General features: G+C 41.5%; 1 protein-coding gene across 2 annotated transcripts in view; it reads right to left on the bottom strand.

Annotated features, from left to right (window-relative positions):
• The window catches only part of LOC135089019 (uncharacterized), a 41947-nt gene that overhangs the window by 3723 nt on the left and 21054 nt on the right, over window positions 1–17170 (bottom strand). Inside the window, exon 1 of one of the 2 annotated variants that reach the window (XM_063984168.1) lies at window positions 2675–2789. The exons of the other annotated variant lie outside the window; for it this stretch is intronic. Within the exon in view, the coding sequence (XP_063840238.1) occupies window positions 2675–2771 (97 nt within the window). The 5' untranslated portion in view covers window positions 2772–2789. Of the gene's footprint in view, window positions 1–2674; window positions 2790–17170 lie in introns of those variants that run through there. 2 annotated transcript variants of the gene reach the window in all.

The following is a 17170-nucleotide window of genomic DNA, read 5'->3' as shown; positions in this document are numbered from 1 at the left end:
TAACTTGTAGGAGGAGGAGGAGGAGGAGGTGGTGGTGGTAGTGGTGGTGGTGGTGGTGGTGGTGGTGGTGGAGGGGGAGGCAACGCACATACACACATCAGTTTCTCTCCAGTGGAGCATTATTTTAACGTGAACGATGAAGAAGAGGAGGAGGAGGAACCGGTTATGTCTAGTTGCCGGAATGTAAGGCAAGCACAACCCACCATTGCTATTATAGAGGAAATTAGAGCGAGTGAGAGAGAAGAGAGAGAGAGAGAGAGAGAGAGAGAGAGAGAGAGAGAGAGAAAGAGATCACCCGCCGGGAACCTGTCTGACGGAGGAGGAGGAGTGGGAGGAAAATTTATTACATTGTGGTGCTTGTTTTTGTACCCTGTTTTATGCTTATCATTCTGGACTACAGTAGGAAATTTTGTTCAGGCCGCACGTCGAGGTCAATTGGAACAGTTTTGATGGTGATTATGATGGTTACGATGATTATAGCGACGGTGATGGTGGTGGTGGTGATGTTTTCTGTCCCTCGTCCTCACTGGTAATGGCTGGGATGTTACTGTTGTGGGGTCAAATTAACAAGTAAACCTTTCCCTTCCACTACGAGTCTACAAGGAAGTGGTGGTGGTGGTGGTGGTGGTGGTGGTATTGGTCTCTGGTCCTTGTCCTCGCTGGTAATAGCTGGAATGTTGCTGCTATGGCGTCAGATTAGCAAGTGAACCTCTCCCTTCTGCTCCTTCTCTACAAAAATAGTACGAGCTTTATGACGATGATTAGAGAGAGAGAGAGAGAGAGAGAGAGAGAGAGAGAGAGAGAGAGAGAGAGAGAGAGAGAGAGAGAGAGAGAGAGAGAGAGAGAGAGAGAGAGACCCTAGTAAAAAAAAACTGGAAAATCCCATAAGCTTTTTACTTACCGAGATGTCATGGTGCTGTGTGTGTGTGTGTGTGTGTGTGTGTGTGTGTGTGTGTGTGTGTGTGTGTGTGTGTGTGTGTGTGTGTGTGTGTGTGCGCAGTTATTGCCAATACTATATCAACCTTCCTTACGTCCGTTCCCTGCGCTTTCTCTGAACCTAAATCTTGAGAATAACCGACACTCCCTTTACAAGAACGTGACCATTAATATTTACCAGATCAGAGAGTTAAGGTGAAGGGAAAACACCGAATATAGTGGACAAAGTGTAGGATTGACTCTTGCAAGACACTATCTAAAAAAAATTACTGTAAATAGATAAATGGAATATAAATAAATCAGTGATGATAATAATAATAATAGATAAAATAAGCAAATCAATAAAATAGGTAGATAAATTAGTTAATAGATAGATAGGCAGATAAGTAAATAAATAAACGTACACAATACAAGTTACGCAAATACGTAGTCAAGAATTTGTCAGCAAAGAGGCTCAAGTTAAGTAAATCAATGAATACATGAGTAAATAAATAGATAAGTAAATAAATACATGCATACAGGGGTAACACACAAGACAAGTCACGCAAATACGAAGGCAGAAATTTGTCAACACACAGTCACGTAGCTTGTCACGGAATGAAAACCCGCCGAAAAGCACCGTAGGATTTTATAACAATTTCCAGCGATTTTTCATAAGATTTCAACCGAAGCACCCTCGGGCGTGACATAACCAAAAGCTAACACGCACCCTTAAATTTTACCAAGCTGAACCGAACTTATTGAAAAAGGAATGTATGAGAAAGGATGTGACAAGATACCTTATAAGGGAAGATCAGCTAAAAAGAAAGAGAATAAAAAGAAAAAAGACAAAAGTATAGATATAGATGACTGAAAGAAACATTGAAAGAATCCGCTCTTACCTAGGAAATAAAAAAAAAAAAAAAAACTAATTAAACCGACTTCGTTCAATTTAGAGGGAACAATACAAAAAAGTACGATTAGGTATTCAGAAAATAAACAAACATGAACGGAATATAAACATAAATATGAAATAAAATGTTAATAGATCTTCATGTCATAAGACCAAGAAAGAAGAAACATAAGAAGAGCGTAAGGGAAATGTTAGAAGTATTATATAGACTAAGAGAAAAACAAGCAACATTAAGCAATTTTAAAGGAAGAATTGGAGGAGTTATTCTGTGCAATACTTCACCGTGAGAGAAGGAGAAAGAACACGAAGAAGAAAGGTTAAAGCAAGGCAAAAGGTGAGAAAGGGAGTGATCATTTTAGGCAGCACCGTAAGAAAAGAAGGAAGGCACATGAAGAAAAGAAGTAAAAAAAAAGGTAAAAGGAGGAAAGAAGAGTAGTCATTTTAAGTGGTACTGCAAAAAAACAAATGAAATAAAAATAAAATAAAGATACTACTGTGAAAATACTGTAAAAAGTACCGTAAAAAAAAAAAGAAGAAAACAAAGATAGAAAAAAGAGAAAGGAAGTTATCTTTCTAAGCAGTACCATTGGAAAAGAAGCGGCAAATAAGTTAAACAAGTTAAAGTACCGTAAGAAAAGTACCGTAAGAAAAGAAGGAACAAGAAGAAAAGAAGTTAAAGGAAGAAAGAGAAGTCATTCTTAGCACTGTAAAAAAAGAAAAAGATAAAAAGATGAAATGAATTTATCTTTCTAAGCAGTACCATAAGAAGAGACAAATAAATTAAACAAGATAAAGTAAAATGAGAGAGAGAGAGAGAGAAAGAAAAGCAGCCATTCCATGCAGTACTTAGCCGTGGTGCATCCTTGACGCTGAGAGTGAGGGGCGACCGGGTGGTGGTGGCTGCAGTGGTCGAGGCCCCGTGAAGTGAATGTTTACCCGCCATGCAGCTTGCAAGGAAGCGCCACGCACACTGATCGCTCACTGCGTCTCCCGCCTGCGTGTGTGTGTATATGTGTATGAACGGGAAAAAAAAGAAAACCACGTCTGCGCAATTAACCGAAGAGTAACATCGCTGGAAGAGTCGTGAGCGAAGCAGCCAATAGGAAGTTCGGTTTCTGGGCGTGTATTCGGTCAATTGTTTACACGGTAATAATCACCACTTGCATTTTTGTTTGTTGCCGACCACTTTGGGGACCGGCATCTCAGTGGACTCCCCCACCCCCCCGCCCTTGACCGGTGCTCCTGCAAACTCGTAAAAAAATAAAATAAATAAATAAAAATAAATAAATAAAAACGCTTCTTCGTATCGTCTTCCTAGTGGGTATTAGATGTCATTGTTTATTGATACTTATTCGTGATTCATGCAACACTAAGGAGAGAAAACTACCATATTTTATTTATACAATACTAATGAGAGGGAACTTGCATTAACCCTTTCACTGCGATACGAAATAATGACAGCACCAGAAGTAATGCATGGTTCTTTACAAGCATCTACAGGAAAGAAGGGGACTAAAAAAAGAATAGATTTTGTAATTTCCACTGTTTAGAGATTGGAAGTGCCTGCAGAACAAGTAAAAATACCTCAGAGTGATTAGTAATTAATGAAAGATGTACCAATTAGCAGTCAAAGAGTAAAGCCAATTAGATTCTATTCATCACCCAATCAGCTGCAGTGTTACAAGATCTTCACGGATTCCACCTGCAAACCTTTTCTCTGATGGTTATTTTTCTATTTATTTATGCATGTATTTTTAGCAGGCAATAGTCGTACGTCGGGCCACCTTCAGTACACACGATCATCCCGCTGCGCTTGTGTGTGCGTGTGTGTGTGTGTGTGTGTGTGTGTGTGTGTGTGTGTGTGTGTGTGTGTGTGTGTGTGTGTGTGCGTGTGTGTGTGTGTGTGTGTGTGTGTGTGTGTGTGTGTTGGCGGTGGTGGTGAGGGAAAGAGGTCAGTGGTGTGCATGGTGGTGGTGGTGGTGGTGGTGGTGGTGGTAGTGGTGGGGGGTTAGTTGTCATAAAAGCTTGTTTTGTATGTATGTATGCATGTATGTATGTGTATATGTGTGTGCTTGTACTGGTGCTTCTTCACGATCACCACCACCACCACCACCACCACCACCACCACCACCACCACCACCACCACCACCACCACCACCACCACCACCACCTGTTACGTTGCTGCTGATCACGTGGGTAAACATTTCCCAACATTAACTTTAAGAACAAGACCAAACATGGAACAAATAAGTTAAATGTAACCTTGTGAGAGAGAGAGAGAGAGAGAGAGAGAGAGAGAGAGAGAGAGAGAGAGAGAGAGAGAGAGAGAGAGAGAGAGAGAGAGAGAGAGACGTTGGAAACACTAAAACCTCGAGAATATATGTCACTGCAGGAGGGGTATCTCTGAAAAAGAAAAAGAAAGAAACACTCTAGAAGACGAAATCTAGTATTTTAAAAAAGTGGCACAAAAAGGAACAAACAGAGCGGAAGAAAAAAAAAAAAGAGGAAAGTATCTGTGTCAGGCAGTGTTTTCCCTTTATAGATTTAGGTGGAATCTAGACACTAATGAGTAGCTATAAGGAAGAATAAATTGGAGTGGAAGCATAAAAGGAAAATATCTGTGTCAGTCAGTCAATGTTTTCCTTCCTTTACGGTATAGATTTGTTTGTGCCTTACCGAGTTAGTTCTGTGTTAAGTCAGGTCAGTCTTCGGTGAGTCAGGTTTTGCAGTGAATATTGAAAGTGTGCCGTAACCTCAGCAACCTCAGTATAGTGTTAAAACAGGTTTTTTTTTATATTAGTGCACTTTATTATATTATTTTCCCTTTTTTCGTTCTTTTTTTCGAACGTATTTTTCATCCTTTTTTGCATTTTTTCGTCAGTCATTCTATTATGCGCTCTTCTTTCCTCCTTTCTCTTCATCCTCCCCCAATCTGCCTCTCTCTCTCCCTCTGCATCTCTCATTCACTCCTGTCCTCCCTCACAGTCACCACGCCACTCGGTCCACTCCTTCTTTGTCTCCCGCCGTCTGTCCATCCCTGCTCCGTCACTCATTCTCTATGGTTGTCGCATCAACGCCAGCGCAAGGCCTTAACATGGGTGTCTCTTAGCTGGGTGTCTTCACAACGCTTGCATCCTTAAGTTAAAGGTGTAAAAATTGTCAGATATTAGAGATCAGTGTTGATTGGGTTAATGGGTTTGAAGCCTTTTTGTTTATTAGCGAAGGGGGAGAAGAGATGAGTTGGCGTTTTCTTTTCGTTTTCTTTTCTTTCTTGTTTCATTGTTGTGGTCTTCATCGGTTTTCTTCATGCGTTAAGATAAATATCATTGCAGACGTGGTACAGTGTTATAATCCTTTTCCTTTTGCTTGTGGTCCTTTGTGCTTCCTTATTTTTCCCCTGCAGTGTTTATGATTTTTTGTAATCCCTTATATTATCTTAACCCTGTGTTTGTAATGATTTATTTTCTGAAGAAATCCTTCGGTATATGTAATCCTCCTCCTCCTGATTCTGATTCTTCGGTATATGTAATTCTCTTCCTCCTCCTTCTCCTCCTCCTCCTGTTAAAGACGGCGTTCCTCAAGGATCCGTTCTTGGTCCTATACTTTATATGATATAGATAAATGACATTGACTAGGGAATTACTTGTAAAATATAAAAAAATTGCTGATGATACAAGAATAGTAAGTGCAGCTTCCTCAGCATCCCGGCGCCAACACATTCAAAGCGTTTTAAACAAGCTGGTTAAATGGTCAGAAACGTGGCCAGTGAATTTTAACTTTGGTAAATGTCACGTATTACATAGTGGAAATAACAATCGCATGAAAGCTATACATGAGCAACACTGAATTAAGTAGTGTTGATAAAGAGAAGGATTTAGGCGTCATAATTTCAGAGGACCTCAAACCTTGTAATCAAATAACGGAAGTAGCAAAAACCGCTCATAAATTGGTCGGGTTTATCGGTCGAACTTTCAGTTTTAAATCAGAAAAGTTAATACTTACTCTTTTTAATTCACTTACACGCCCACATCTTGAGTATTGTGTACAACTCTGGTCATCCTGTTACAAGAAGGACATCGGAAAACTAGAAATAAATACAGCGCAGGCCAACGAAAATGATACCGACACTAAGAAACAAATGTTATGAGGACCAGCTCAAGGAACAGAGACCAATATACCGACACAGAGACCAATATACCGACACAGAGACCAATATACCGACACAGAGACCAATATACCGACACTAAGAAACAAATGTTATGAGGACAACAAGGAACAGAGACCAGTGTTCCTTAACTAGACGCAAAATAAGAGGTGACCTCATCGAAGTTTTCAAAATCGAACGTTAAACCAGAAAATGTGTTCACAATGCACCAGTCCAGCTCAACTATAAACAACGGTTTCAAGGTACACGCTCAGCGTTTTGTGACAAATGAGACCAAGCATTTCTTCACTAACCGTGTCGTAAATATTTGGAACAGATTGCCCTTGAACGTAGTGGGCTCGAATACAATAGAAACATTTAAAAATCGTCTTGATAAATATCTGATATCAAATCCCACTGTTCTCTGTTCACCTCCTTATAAAAATCTTACCGCGGTGGAGGGAGGGGGGAAGGAGCCTTCTTCTGTGTTATCCTGTCTCTCCCATTAATAGAGTAGAATAGTTACCCAAACAGCCAAGTAAGGAACTCAGGGTCTATTGGTGTTTGGTCTTCCTTTGTATTCATTTGTATTCTTCCTCCTCCTCCTACTCTTCCTTCTGTAGCATCCTGTCTTTCCCACCAACAGCTTGAAATAGTTACCCAAACAACCTAATAAGGACCTCGGGATATTACTGTTTGGACTTTTCTTTTGTATTGCTTTGTATTCTCCAACCTCCTCGACCTCCTTCTCTTCTTCCTGATCTTCTTCCGCCATCTCCTCGTCATTGGCATTAACAATGGTCTCAAAACCCACTTCTAAGAGAGGACAGCAGACACGTTTTCTCTCAGCATTCACCCCTTTCTGGATAATCCTGACGGTGCATGTCAATAGGGAGCAGGAAGGCCCGAGCTGGCGTTAAATTGTTGTGTATGTATGTATTGTATGTAGTACAGGAGGTGGTATGTAATAGCTGGGCACATCCTCCTGCCGGCGAGGATCATATTTGCTGAGAGTTGAGTCTAATTCATGATTATAATGCTGATGTCGTTTTCTTCTTTTTCCTTTTCTTCTTCTTGTTTGATTCTCGTTTTCTTTACTTTTCTCGGGGGACAATTGGATGAAGTGAAGGCGATTTTTTTTTTTTTTTTTTTCACCATGATGTTTTTTTGTTTGGCCTTGTTGTGGTTTTTATTGCTGTTGTTGTGGTTGATGTTCTTTCTCTTCATCATCATCATCATCATCATCATCATCATCATCAACAACATTTTCTCCTCCTCCTCCCCCTGCCTCTCCTCCTCCTCCTCCTCCTCCTCCTCCTCCTCCTCATGTATCTAATTACTCGTTTTTGCCTCGTTGATCTACCCTTTTATATCAGCTTATCGCTCTTACCTGGTGGCCGCGGCTTGTTCAGTGGTGGTGATATTAACAGGTACGAGTGAGTCTTGCGGAAAAGTAGCTGAATTGTTTTGTTGTCTTTGTATTACATGTTTTTATGATCCCCGTGTTTTTCTCTCTCTTGTATTCTTGTCTTGTGGTCGCAGGATGATTGGCAGTGTTTGTGTGTTTGTGTGTGCGGCTGTGCATGCATCAGAGGCTATCGGAGAACAGAAGCGGCGATTCTTGTTTTCTCTTTGTCAGGAAGATGCGGTCAGACTTAGGTCTTTGTGGTGGCGGAGAAGCGCGATGGATGGGAGCGAGCAGCTCTGGTTTGTTAAGTGAAATGTCTTGTCAGGAAATGTTCTCAGTGCAGGTAAAGACGATGTAAAAGTAAAAAGAAAACATGGAGAAGGGAAAGGTTGTGAGGTGCAGCAAGTAGTGTATGCAGGATGAAAAGAAGATGGACAAACAGCAAATTTCATACCTAAGTTAACGCAGAAACTTTATGCAGATGATTTGTAAATGGCTTAGTATACTTGAATCACTTCGAATCAGTCAGTTCAATTTAATTTCAGTCCAGCTTTTTTTTTTTCCCAATGTATTTCAGTTGATTTAATTACGACCATTATTTCATTTAGCGCCAATGCTCTTTGATTGAACTCAGACGTTATTCCCCCGTTGCCCTGACGACGCAGGTCCTGCCCTGCTCTCTGCATGCTCTCTGTCTTGCTCAAAGTTGATTATTACAAGATCGTGATAGTGTGTATTGCAGAATAAAATATCATTTTATCAGTTTTTTATTTGTTAATGGCCATCAGTTAATATCAAATCATAGCCATCAGGTCATATATATTCTTTGATATTCAGTTCAGTCCGATTCAGGTAATTTTCATTATTATTATTATTATTATTATTATTATTATTATTATTATTATTATTATTATTATTATTATTATTGTTGTTGTTGTTGTTTTCAGTTTCAGTTCGTTATCAGCGAGCGGATTTTTTTTTTTTTTTTTTTTTCAAATCAAGTATTATTAAATTTCATTATATTTAATTATTGAACCTCAGGCGTGGTCATCACCACCCAAGTCACGAGGATGCCGGCAGTAGGACGCCGCTCTCACCTGTTTGTACTGAACTCCGTCAACAGGATCTTGCCTTGCATTGCATCCTCGTTCGCCCCACCCTCCCTCAGTGCATGCTTATCACCCGCCCCCGCAGCTGCCGTGTCCTGTGTCCTGTGTCAGAACGTCTGCATGTCATTACAAAGGCCTCTCTGCAGGCTGAACATCACTCCTTAACGTGTGAGGTCCATCCTGCTGTACTGCGGCGTCAGGAGTCACTCAAGTGTTTTCCTTTGTCGCCGCAAGAAAAACGCGGCGAACTCATGTCATTGTCGTTGTATCTTTTGATGGTCTCATTTTTCACAGCAAGCTTGGCGCGGACAAGAATCAGGAATGTGATTCAGCTATTAACCATGAATAGTTACGGAGAAGAATGTTTTTTTATCTTTTTTATTAGAATTATGAAGCAGCTAAGTGATTTACTTCTGTTAACCTCTTTATTAACTTTGTCATGAGTGTAGCTAATCTGCAGTAGATCAGTGTAGGAAGTGATAGAACATGATTGGCCTGACAGATTAAAGCCTTCCTCTGCTTAGCTGTAGGCACCTCCCCCACCCACGCCCCAAGGCAGGGCAGCCGACTGGTGCCCTCAGTGTTCTTGCCACCTCCCAGATTTTTCTTTATAATTGAGGTGTTTTCAGTTACACTCTCGATTAATGTTGCCAGAGCTGATTCATAGTGTTACCTTGACCCATACAAAATTATCCTTTAAATCACCCCATACCTTCCCCCATTCCATCATTACCCTTTCCTCCACGTTCACTGACTCCACACAAACTCACCCTTTACGTCACCCCCATACATATCCACATTCCATTACTGCCCATTCCTCCACCTATCCTGACCCACACAAAATCACCTGTTCCCTGATCCCATACCTGCCCCATTCCATCACTGTTCACTCCTCCACCTACCCAGACTCAAACAAAATCACCTATTCCCTGATTCCATGCTCATCTCTTTACATTCCGCTATACATATCCCTTCCAGTTATTACCCCTTTCCTCCACCTACCCAAACCTTTACCTGGCCTTTCCACCTTCCTTAACCCTTAATCACCCTATACCTTGCCATTACTAACCTAACTACCTACCCTGATTATACAAAATGACCTTCTCCTTCTACACTAGAGGGCTTACTGTCCCACCCTACACCTCTCCCTTGCCATTATAACCGTTTTCTTTTACCAACTTCTCCTACCTGCTCTGACCCATACAAAATGACACCCCCACCTCACCGTCTGCCTGTCACTCCCCATTCCCCCGTTCCTTCACCTACATATCCGCGCCTCCAAGTCTTCCCACACCTTCTTTACCTCCTGACGTCCCGAATTTAGAGATTACACGGAAATGTCAAGACTTTCAATCGCTCCGTGTCTTGTTTTGATTAGAAGAAGACGTGTCGGAAGCCAGTGATGATGGTGGTGGTGGTGATGGGGGTAATGGTGACGCGTGTATGGTGATCAGGTCTTGTCTAGTTCTCCTTCCTCCTCCTCCTCCTCCTCCTCCTCCTCCTCCTCCTCCTCCTCCTCCTCCTCCTCCTCCTTTTCTTTCAGCATCCATATCTGTAAATTGTCCTCAAAACCGCCTCCTCCTCCTCCTCCTCCTCCTCCTCCTCCTCCTCCTCCTCCTCCTCCTTTTCTTTCAGCATCCATATCCGTAAATTGTCCTCAAAACCGCCTCCTCCTCCTCCTCCTCCTCCTCCTCCTCCTCCTCCTCCTCCTCCTCCTCCTCCTCCTCCTCCTCCTCCTCTAGCATAGGTCTCCGTTAATTGCCCTGAAAATGTTGGTCTCTCTCTCTCTCTCTCTCTCTCTCTCTCTCTCTCTCTCTCTCTCTCTCTCTCTCTCTCTCTCTCTCTCTCTCTCTCTCTCTCTCTCTCTCTCTCTCTCTCATTTATTTTATTGATTAATGAATTGATCGATTTTACTAGTTCACAATGACAAATAAATTTCAGGAAGCTTCAAGGAAAACGAGAGGAGACGGAGGAGGAGGAGGAGGAGGAGGAGGAGGAGGAAAAAGAAGAAAACTAGTTATTAGCACTTTCCCAGAATCATTAATCCATACTTAGCCGCGATAGGGAATCAGTAGTATTGTGTGCTTCAGGGTTTTTGCTTGATAGATAAATGCCTCCTCCTCCTCCTCCTCCTCCTCCTCCTCCTCCTCTTGGGTAGTGATAAAAAAGAAAACAACGGGATACTTGCTTTTTTTTTTTTTCTGGAGGAGGAGGAGGAGGAGGAGGAGAAGGAGGAGGAGGAAGATAATAATGGAGATGAATGAATTTACGTTAATCTTTTATGTTCGTCTACTTATTTTTTTGCTTCTCTCTCTCTTATCTTTACTTTCTCCTTTTTCTTTTTTTCTCCTATTCGGTTCTTCTTCTTCTATTCTTATTTTTATATATTTTTTTCTATTTTTTTATTGTGAATTTACAGTAGTTTGTTTTGCTTTTTTTCTTTTCTTTACTATCTACTTCCTCCTTTATTTCCCTGTTATTTTTCTTCTTCCTCACCACCTATTTGGATCTACATTTTCTCTTTTTCCTGTGTGTTTTTGACGATACTGTGAATTTACACTAGTGTACTCTAGATTTTAGCGCCGTTTTCTTTCCGTGTCCCATTTTCTATAAGCGGGGGGATGATAGATGCTGGGAAATTGTTGTGATTCTGGACTCGCGAGTTGTGATTGTAGCCACGTGTTGTGTGTTCTGGGGCAGCAGGGCTCTCTCTCTCTCTCTCTCTCTCTCTCTCTCTCTCTCTCTCTCTCTCTCTCTCTCTCTCTCTCTCTCTCTCTCTCTCTCTCTCTCTCTCTCTCTGACTCTCTCTCTCTTTTTAGGGGTGTTCCTGAAGTGTAGAAAGAGAAGGATGAAGTAGACAAGAAGAGGAAGAATAGATACACGAAAGAAGGAGGAGGAGAAATGAAAGGAATACGAAAGAAGAGGAGGAAGAAAACATGGAGGCTGCAAGTATAGAGGAAATAAAAGGAAGGAGGAAGGAAAGAAAAAAAAACTGAATAATACAGAAGGAATAAAATAAATAGACAAAAAGAAGGATAGAGAAGCGAATGGGATAAAAGAGAAAGAGGGAGAGAGAGAGAAAAAAAAAAAGGAGGAAGGAAGGAAGGTACAGAAGAAGGCTGGCAAAGATGCTTATTGCTTTGTGTAGATGCAAATGTATGCGTGTGAAAAATCTCAGTAATTTGTGTGAGATCCGTGAGTTTGTGTGCGTGTATGTGCGTGTGTGGAGGTCCTTTCGTGGTCATTTCGTCTACAAGGGTGAAGGAACTAAGGAAGCGTAGAAATAAAGCCAGCATCCTTTAACGTATTGTTTTAATATTACTTTCAAAGGATACAAGGATGGTCAGTCAAGTTCCTACAGGTGTGTTATCATTGGTGGAGCAGAATACGTATTTAACCCTTTCACTGCTATATACGTACAATAATTCACATCACTAAAAGCTATGTATGGATTCTTTATAAGCGTCTACAAGAAACAAGGGGATAAAAAAAAGTAGATATTGCGAATTTTAGGCCGTGCGATGCATGTAGGTGGCTGCAGAACAAGAAAAGAGGCCTCAGAGTGGTTAGTAATTGGGGAAAGATGCACCAAAAGACAATGAAAGCCTTAAAGTATACTAGAGTCACGGAAACACTTCTGAAAACCAAAGAGCCACTAGAGCTTGTTAAAAAGTAGTCAAGACATTTATTCCCCAATTTCTGACGAGCGGTTCTGACTGTGTGGGGACTGGCGCTTAAGTGGAACAATTCTTTCTTCTAATTTTGTTGCCCTTCCCCCGTGGCCCCTCCTACATAGTAAAAAGTCAGGTAGAGTCGGCAGTAAGGGTTATATAAGCAAAATCCTCAGGGTCAGTATAGTGTCTGGTCGCAAGGCCGGGAGGGTAAAGAGCGGCGCAGTACCTGTACAACCGTCTGGAAGCCCAGTTCCGTTTATTTGCCTGGTAACCCCGTCATCAACTCTGGTTCGAACTAAGCATTCGAACTGACAGAACATAATTGAACCATGCCACAAAACAACCCAACACCACAGTCAGTAATCTGGATAGGACGAGAAATGATGGGTTTAAGCTTGACAGAGTTAGACTTAAGTTAGATTTAAGTAAGAGATACGGAGACATTGGTTCTCAGAGTGGTAGACGAATGGAACAAACTCAGTAATCAGTAAATGCTGAGTTGTTAGGGAGCTTTTAAATATTACCTAGACTTATGAACGAGGACTGTAGAGATAAGTATGTTTAATGTTAGGACTGCCACGTGTGCTTCTGGTGGATTCTTGCAGCTTCCCTTATTTTCTCATGTTCTTGTGCTCTTACGTAAATGCGCAGAAGAATCTAGGAACACGAGCTTAACAAGAAGGCATAATTAAAGATGAGGTGGGGATGAATGGTGTTGGAATGGAAATAAAAAGTATAGGAAGAGGTGTTTGGGTACGAATATTTCAAAGTGCATTGGAATTGTACTTGTAAAATAGGAAAGAGAGTAAAGTGTTATAATTGATAGGTGAGTTTCAGGTGACAAGTGTGTGTGTGTGTGTGTGTGTGTGTGTGTGTGTGTGAAACAAGGAAACACGTTCACATCCCACCTTATGTAAACTGACAGGTGAAGTAACAGGCAGACAGATAGACAGACAGGCGGATGCACAAGGAAGGAAACAGATTGACAGACGGATGGACAATAAAAGAGACACATTAGCTTGATAGGTTCACACACACACACACACACACACACACACACACACACACACACACACACACACACACACATACACAGTGGATCTGGATTAGCCACATTCTCCCACACTTCTACACACACACACGCACACACACACACATACACAGTGGATCTGGATTAGCCACATTCTCCCACATTTCTACACACACACACACACACACACACACACACACACACACACACACACACACACACAGCTTTACACTATCAAAGACGTATAGTAAAGACAAATTTATCTTCTCTCAGTAATAATCAGAAAAAGAAGCAAACGACATTCCATTGACTCTCTCTCTCTCTCCTCTCTCTCTCTCTCTCCTCTCTCTCTCTCTCTCTCTCTCTCTCTCTCTCTCTCTCTCTCTCTCTCTCTCGTCTGTCCCTCCGTCTCTCCAAGTGTCTCACGCTTACCGGTTCCTCCCTTCTTGTCCCTCCCTAACGGTACTTCCCTTACCCCCCCTTCTCTCCCTCCTTCCCTCCGGCCTTCCCTCCATCCTTCCCTTCATCCTTCCCTCCAGCTAACCATGCATTCCCTCTCTTTGTCTCCTTCTCTCCCTCCCTTTCCTGTCCTTAGCTCTCTCCTCAACTGTCCCGTGCATACTTGTTATTCTCTTCACCTCTTCTCCCTTCAGAGAGAGAGAGAGAGAGAGAGAGAGAGAGAGAGAGAGAGAGAGAGAGAGAGAGAGAGAGAGAGAGAGAGTAGGGCATGACCCCGCCCTCGCCTCAAGGATGCAGTGTTACCTCAAGTTAAAATTCCAGTTCGATAGAGAGAGAGAGAGAGGGGGGGAGAATAATAAGTAGATAATAATAAGCAGATAAGAAATGAGAGAGAAACCCAGACGAGAAAAAAAGAATGGAAAGGAAGCAATAAAGGAAGTAAAGAAAGAACAAGACAAGTAATTGTAAGGAAAGGGAGACTGTGAGGTAAAAGAGAGACAATAATTGAATGAGAGATAGGAAGAGATATAATTAAAAGAAAAGGAGATAATGAGAGAGAAGAGGAAAGATAAGTATTGAAAGAAAGATGAGACGAGACAATAAGAACGAGAAGGGAGACAGGGAGAAGAAATAGAGACAATAATTAAACGAGAGATAGGAAGAGATAATTAGAAGGAAAAGAGAGATAATGAGGAAGAAGAAAGAGAAAAAGAGAGAGGCAATAATTGAATGAAAGATAGGAAAAGATAATTGGAAGGAAAAGGAGACAGGTACAGAAGAGAAAGATGATAATTGAATGAGATAACACGAAGCAGCTAATTAAGGAGGCAGTCCCCACCGTGCACCTTGATGTGGTGAAGAATAAGTTTAGAAGGTACTGGTGACTCCTATGGGTGTTGTTAGCAGGGTGTGTCAGTATGATTACAGAATCGACTAACTTGGGAGGGAGGTGAAGAGAAGAAGGCAAATAATTTAATGGTAGGCAGTATAATTTTTTTGTCACTAATGAAAACTTGTTTAGAATGACCTTAAAATTCATCCCTTAATTTTTGTTTTCTTTTGTATTGCAGCTAACTTTTTATTATTATTATTAGTAGTAGTAGTATTTATTTATTTATTTTATTGTATTTTATTTTTTGTCTTATGGTTAAAATGACTCAAAGCTTCACTTCTTTACATTTGAAACTCACTAAGTTCTCGTTACGTGAGATTTTGAAGTAGTTTTTTTTTTTTTTTTTTTTTTTTTTTGTGTGTGTGTGTGTGTGTGTGTGTGTGTGTGTGTGTGTGTGTGTGTGTGTGTGTGTGTGTGTGTGTGTGTGTGTACGTACCATGTCACTCGTCGCATAGAGCCGCCTTGTGTATTCGTAAGTCACCTGGTCCTTATTTCGTAAGTCACCTGGTCCTTATTGTTAATCTCCTTTACCTGCGTGAGTCACCAGGTAAACACGAGACGCAAAATTATGGCAGGATACAGATGTGTAGGTACAGGTGAGAGAGAGAGAGAGAGAGAGAGAGAGAGAGAGAGAGAGAGAGAGAGAGAGAGAGAGAGAGAGAGAGAGAGAGAGAGTAAAAAATAGGATCCAGTTTCTATAATATATAAAGCAGGTTTGTTAGTAGGGGAGTCAGTTTATTCTATCATAGCAATAAATAAATAAAGGCCTTTTTTTTTTCGAGTCATAAATTCTGTTTCCTGTTCTGTTCACTTCTTCTTCTCAGTAGTAGTAGTAGTAGTAGTAGTAGTAGTAGTAAAATAATCAAAATAGGATGTTAGGCTAGTTTAGGTTAAGTTACGTAGGTTAGGTTAGGTTACGTTAGGGTTAGGTTAGGGTTAGGTTAGGTTAGGTTAGGTTAGGGTAGGTTTGTCTCTTTTCTTCTTTCTTTACATTTCCCTCTTGTTTTTGTAGCGTGTGTTATGAAGATTTGTGATGTTTTCTATGTCTTTTGTATACTGACTGATTTATAAGCATGATTGAAGATACGCATATATTATTTTTACGCCTCCTCCTCCTCCTCCTCCTCCTCCTCCTCCTCCTCCTCCTCCTCCTCCAAACAGGTCTGATGATAGAGTTCCTTCGTTAGGTCAGAAAGGGAGGGAAGAAAGGAGGGAATAAGGGAGGGAGGGAGGGAGGGAGGGAGGGAGTGAAGTGACCCACATCGTGCTGCTGAGTTTAGGTTATTCTTTAACTCTCTCTCTCTCTCTCTCTCTCTCTCTCTCTCTCTCTCTCTCTCTCTCTCTCTCTCTCTCTCTCTCTCTCTCTCTCTCTCTCTCTCTCTCTCTCTCTCTCCCTCCCTCCCTTCCCTTCCTCCTCCCTTTCTCATCTTAATTTGTCTACTCATTTTGCACTCCATCCGTGTGCTCTCTCTCTCTCTCTCTCTCTCTCTCTCTCTCTCTCTCTCTCTCTCTCTCTCTCTCTCTCTCTCTCTCTCTCTCTCTCTCTCTCTCTCTCTCTCTCTCTCAACCTTTGTTTTAAAACACACACACACACACACACACACACACACACACACACACAGAGAGAGAAAGAGAGAGAGAGAGAGAGAGAGAGAGAGAGAGAGAGAGAGAGAGAGAGAGAGAGAGAGAGAGAGAGAGAGAGAGAAGCATCAACATCGCTGACATTCTTAAACTATACGTAAAAAAAAAAAGTGGGTGAACCAACTTTTATCCCCTCCCTTCTTCCCTCCCTTCCTCCCTGTCCCCTATTCTCTCTCCCTTCTTCTCTCCTATCCCTTCTCTCCTCCTTCTCTCCCTCCGGTCTCTCCCTCCTCACCATCATGAATCTGAGTAAACAATGGAAGAACAAAGTGCATCATGACACGAGTATGCAAATTGTTGTTGTTGTTGTTGTTGTTGTTGTTGTTTGGTGGTGGTGGTGGTGGTGGTGGTGGTGCTATTTGTCTTCTCTCTAACTTTTTTTCTTCTTTTTCTTCTTCCTCTTCTGCTACTCCTCGTCCTCCTTCTCTTTCTTTTCTTGTTCTCTTTGTTGTTGTTGTTCTCCTCCTCCTCCTCCTCCTCCTCCTCCTCCTCCTCCTCCTCCTCCTCCTCCTCCTCCTCCTCTTCTTATTTGTCTTGATATTCTCTTTATACTCCTCATTACATTTATCATTACTTTTATTATTGACTTGTCTGCGAGTGGTAAGGATTGTAGGAGGAGGAAGAGGAGGAGGAGGAGGAAAGGGGTGAAGGAGGAGGTGTAAGGGCGTGGTAATGAGAGGGTTTCACTTCAGGAGAGGATGAACATAAATAAGTTAGAGAGATGATTGGTTTTTGAGGTAGTGGTGGTGGTGGTAATGGTGGTGGTGGTGGTGGTGGTAAGCAGAAGGAAAAACATGAGATGCTTAGAGAAAAAAGAGACAAAACATAGAAATCACAGTAACGAGAAAGGGAAAAAGAGGAAGATGAAGATGTACTAAAATAAATTAGGGGAAAAAAAAAGAGACATATGAACAGGAAGACATAAACAGAAGGAGGAAAAGGAGGAAGAAGAATGATTTGTGGGGAACATAAGGAAATATCGGGG

This window comes from Scylla paramamosain, chromosome 32 (genome assembly GCF_035594125.1).
Source record: "Scylla paramamosain isolate STU-SP2022 chromosome 32, ASM3559412v1, whole genome shotgun sequence".
NCBI lineage: Eukaryota > Metazoa > Arthropoda > Malacostraca > Decapoda > Portunidae > Scylla > Scylla paramamosain.
Note: the sequence above shows the minus strand (reverse complement) of the source record. Positions and strands in the feature narration are given on the sequence as shown.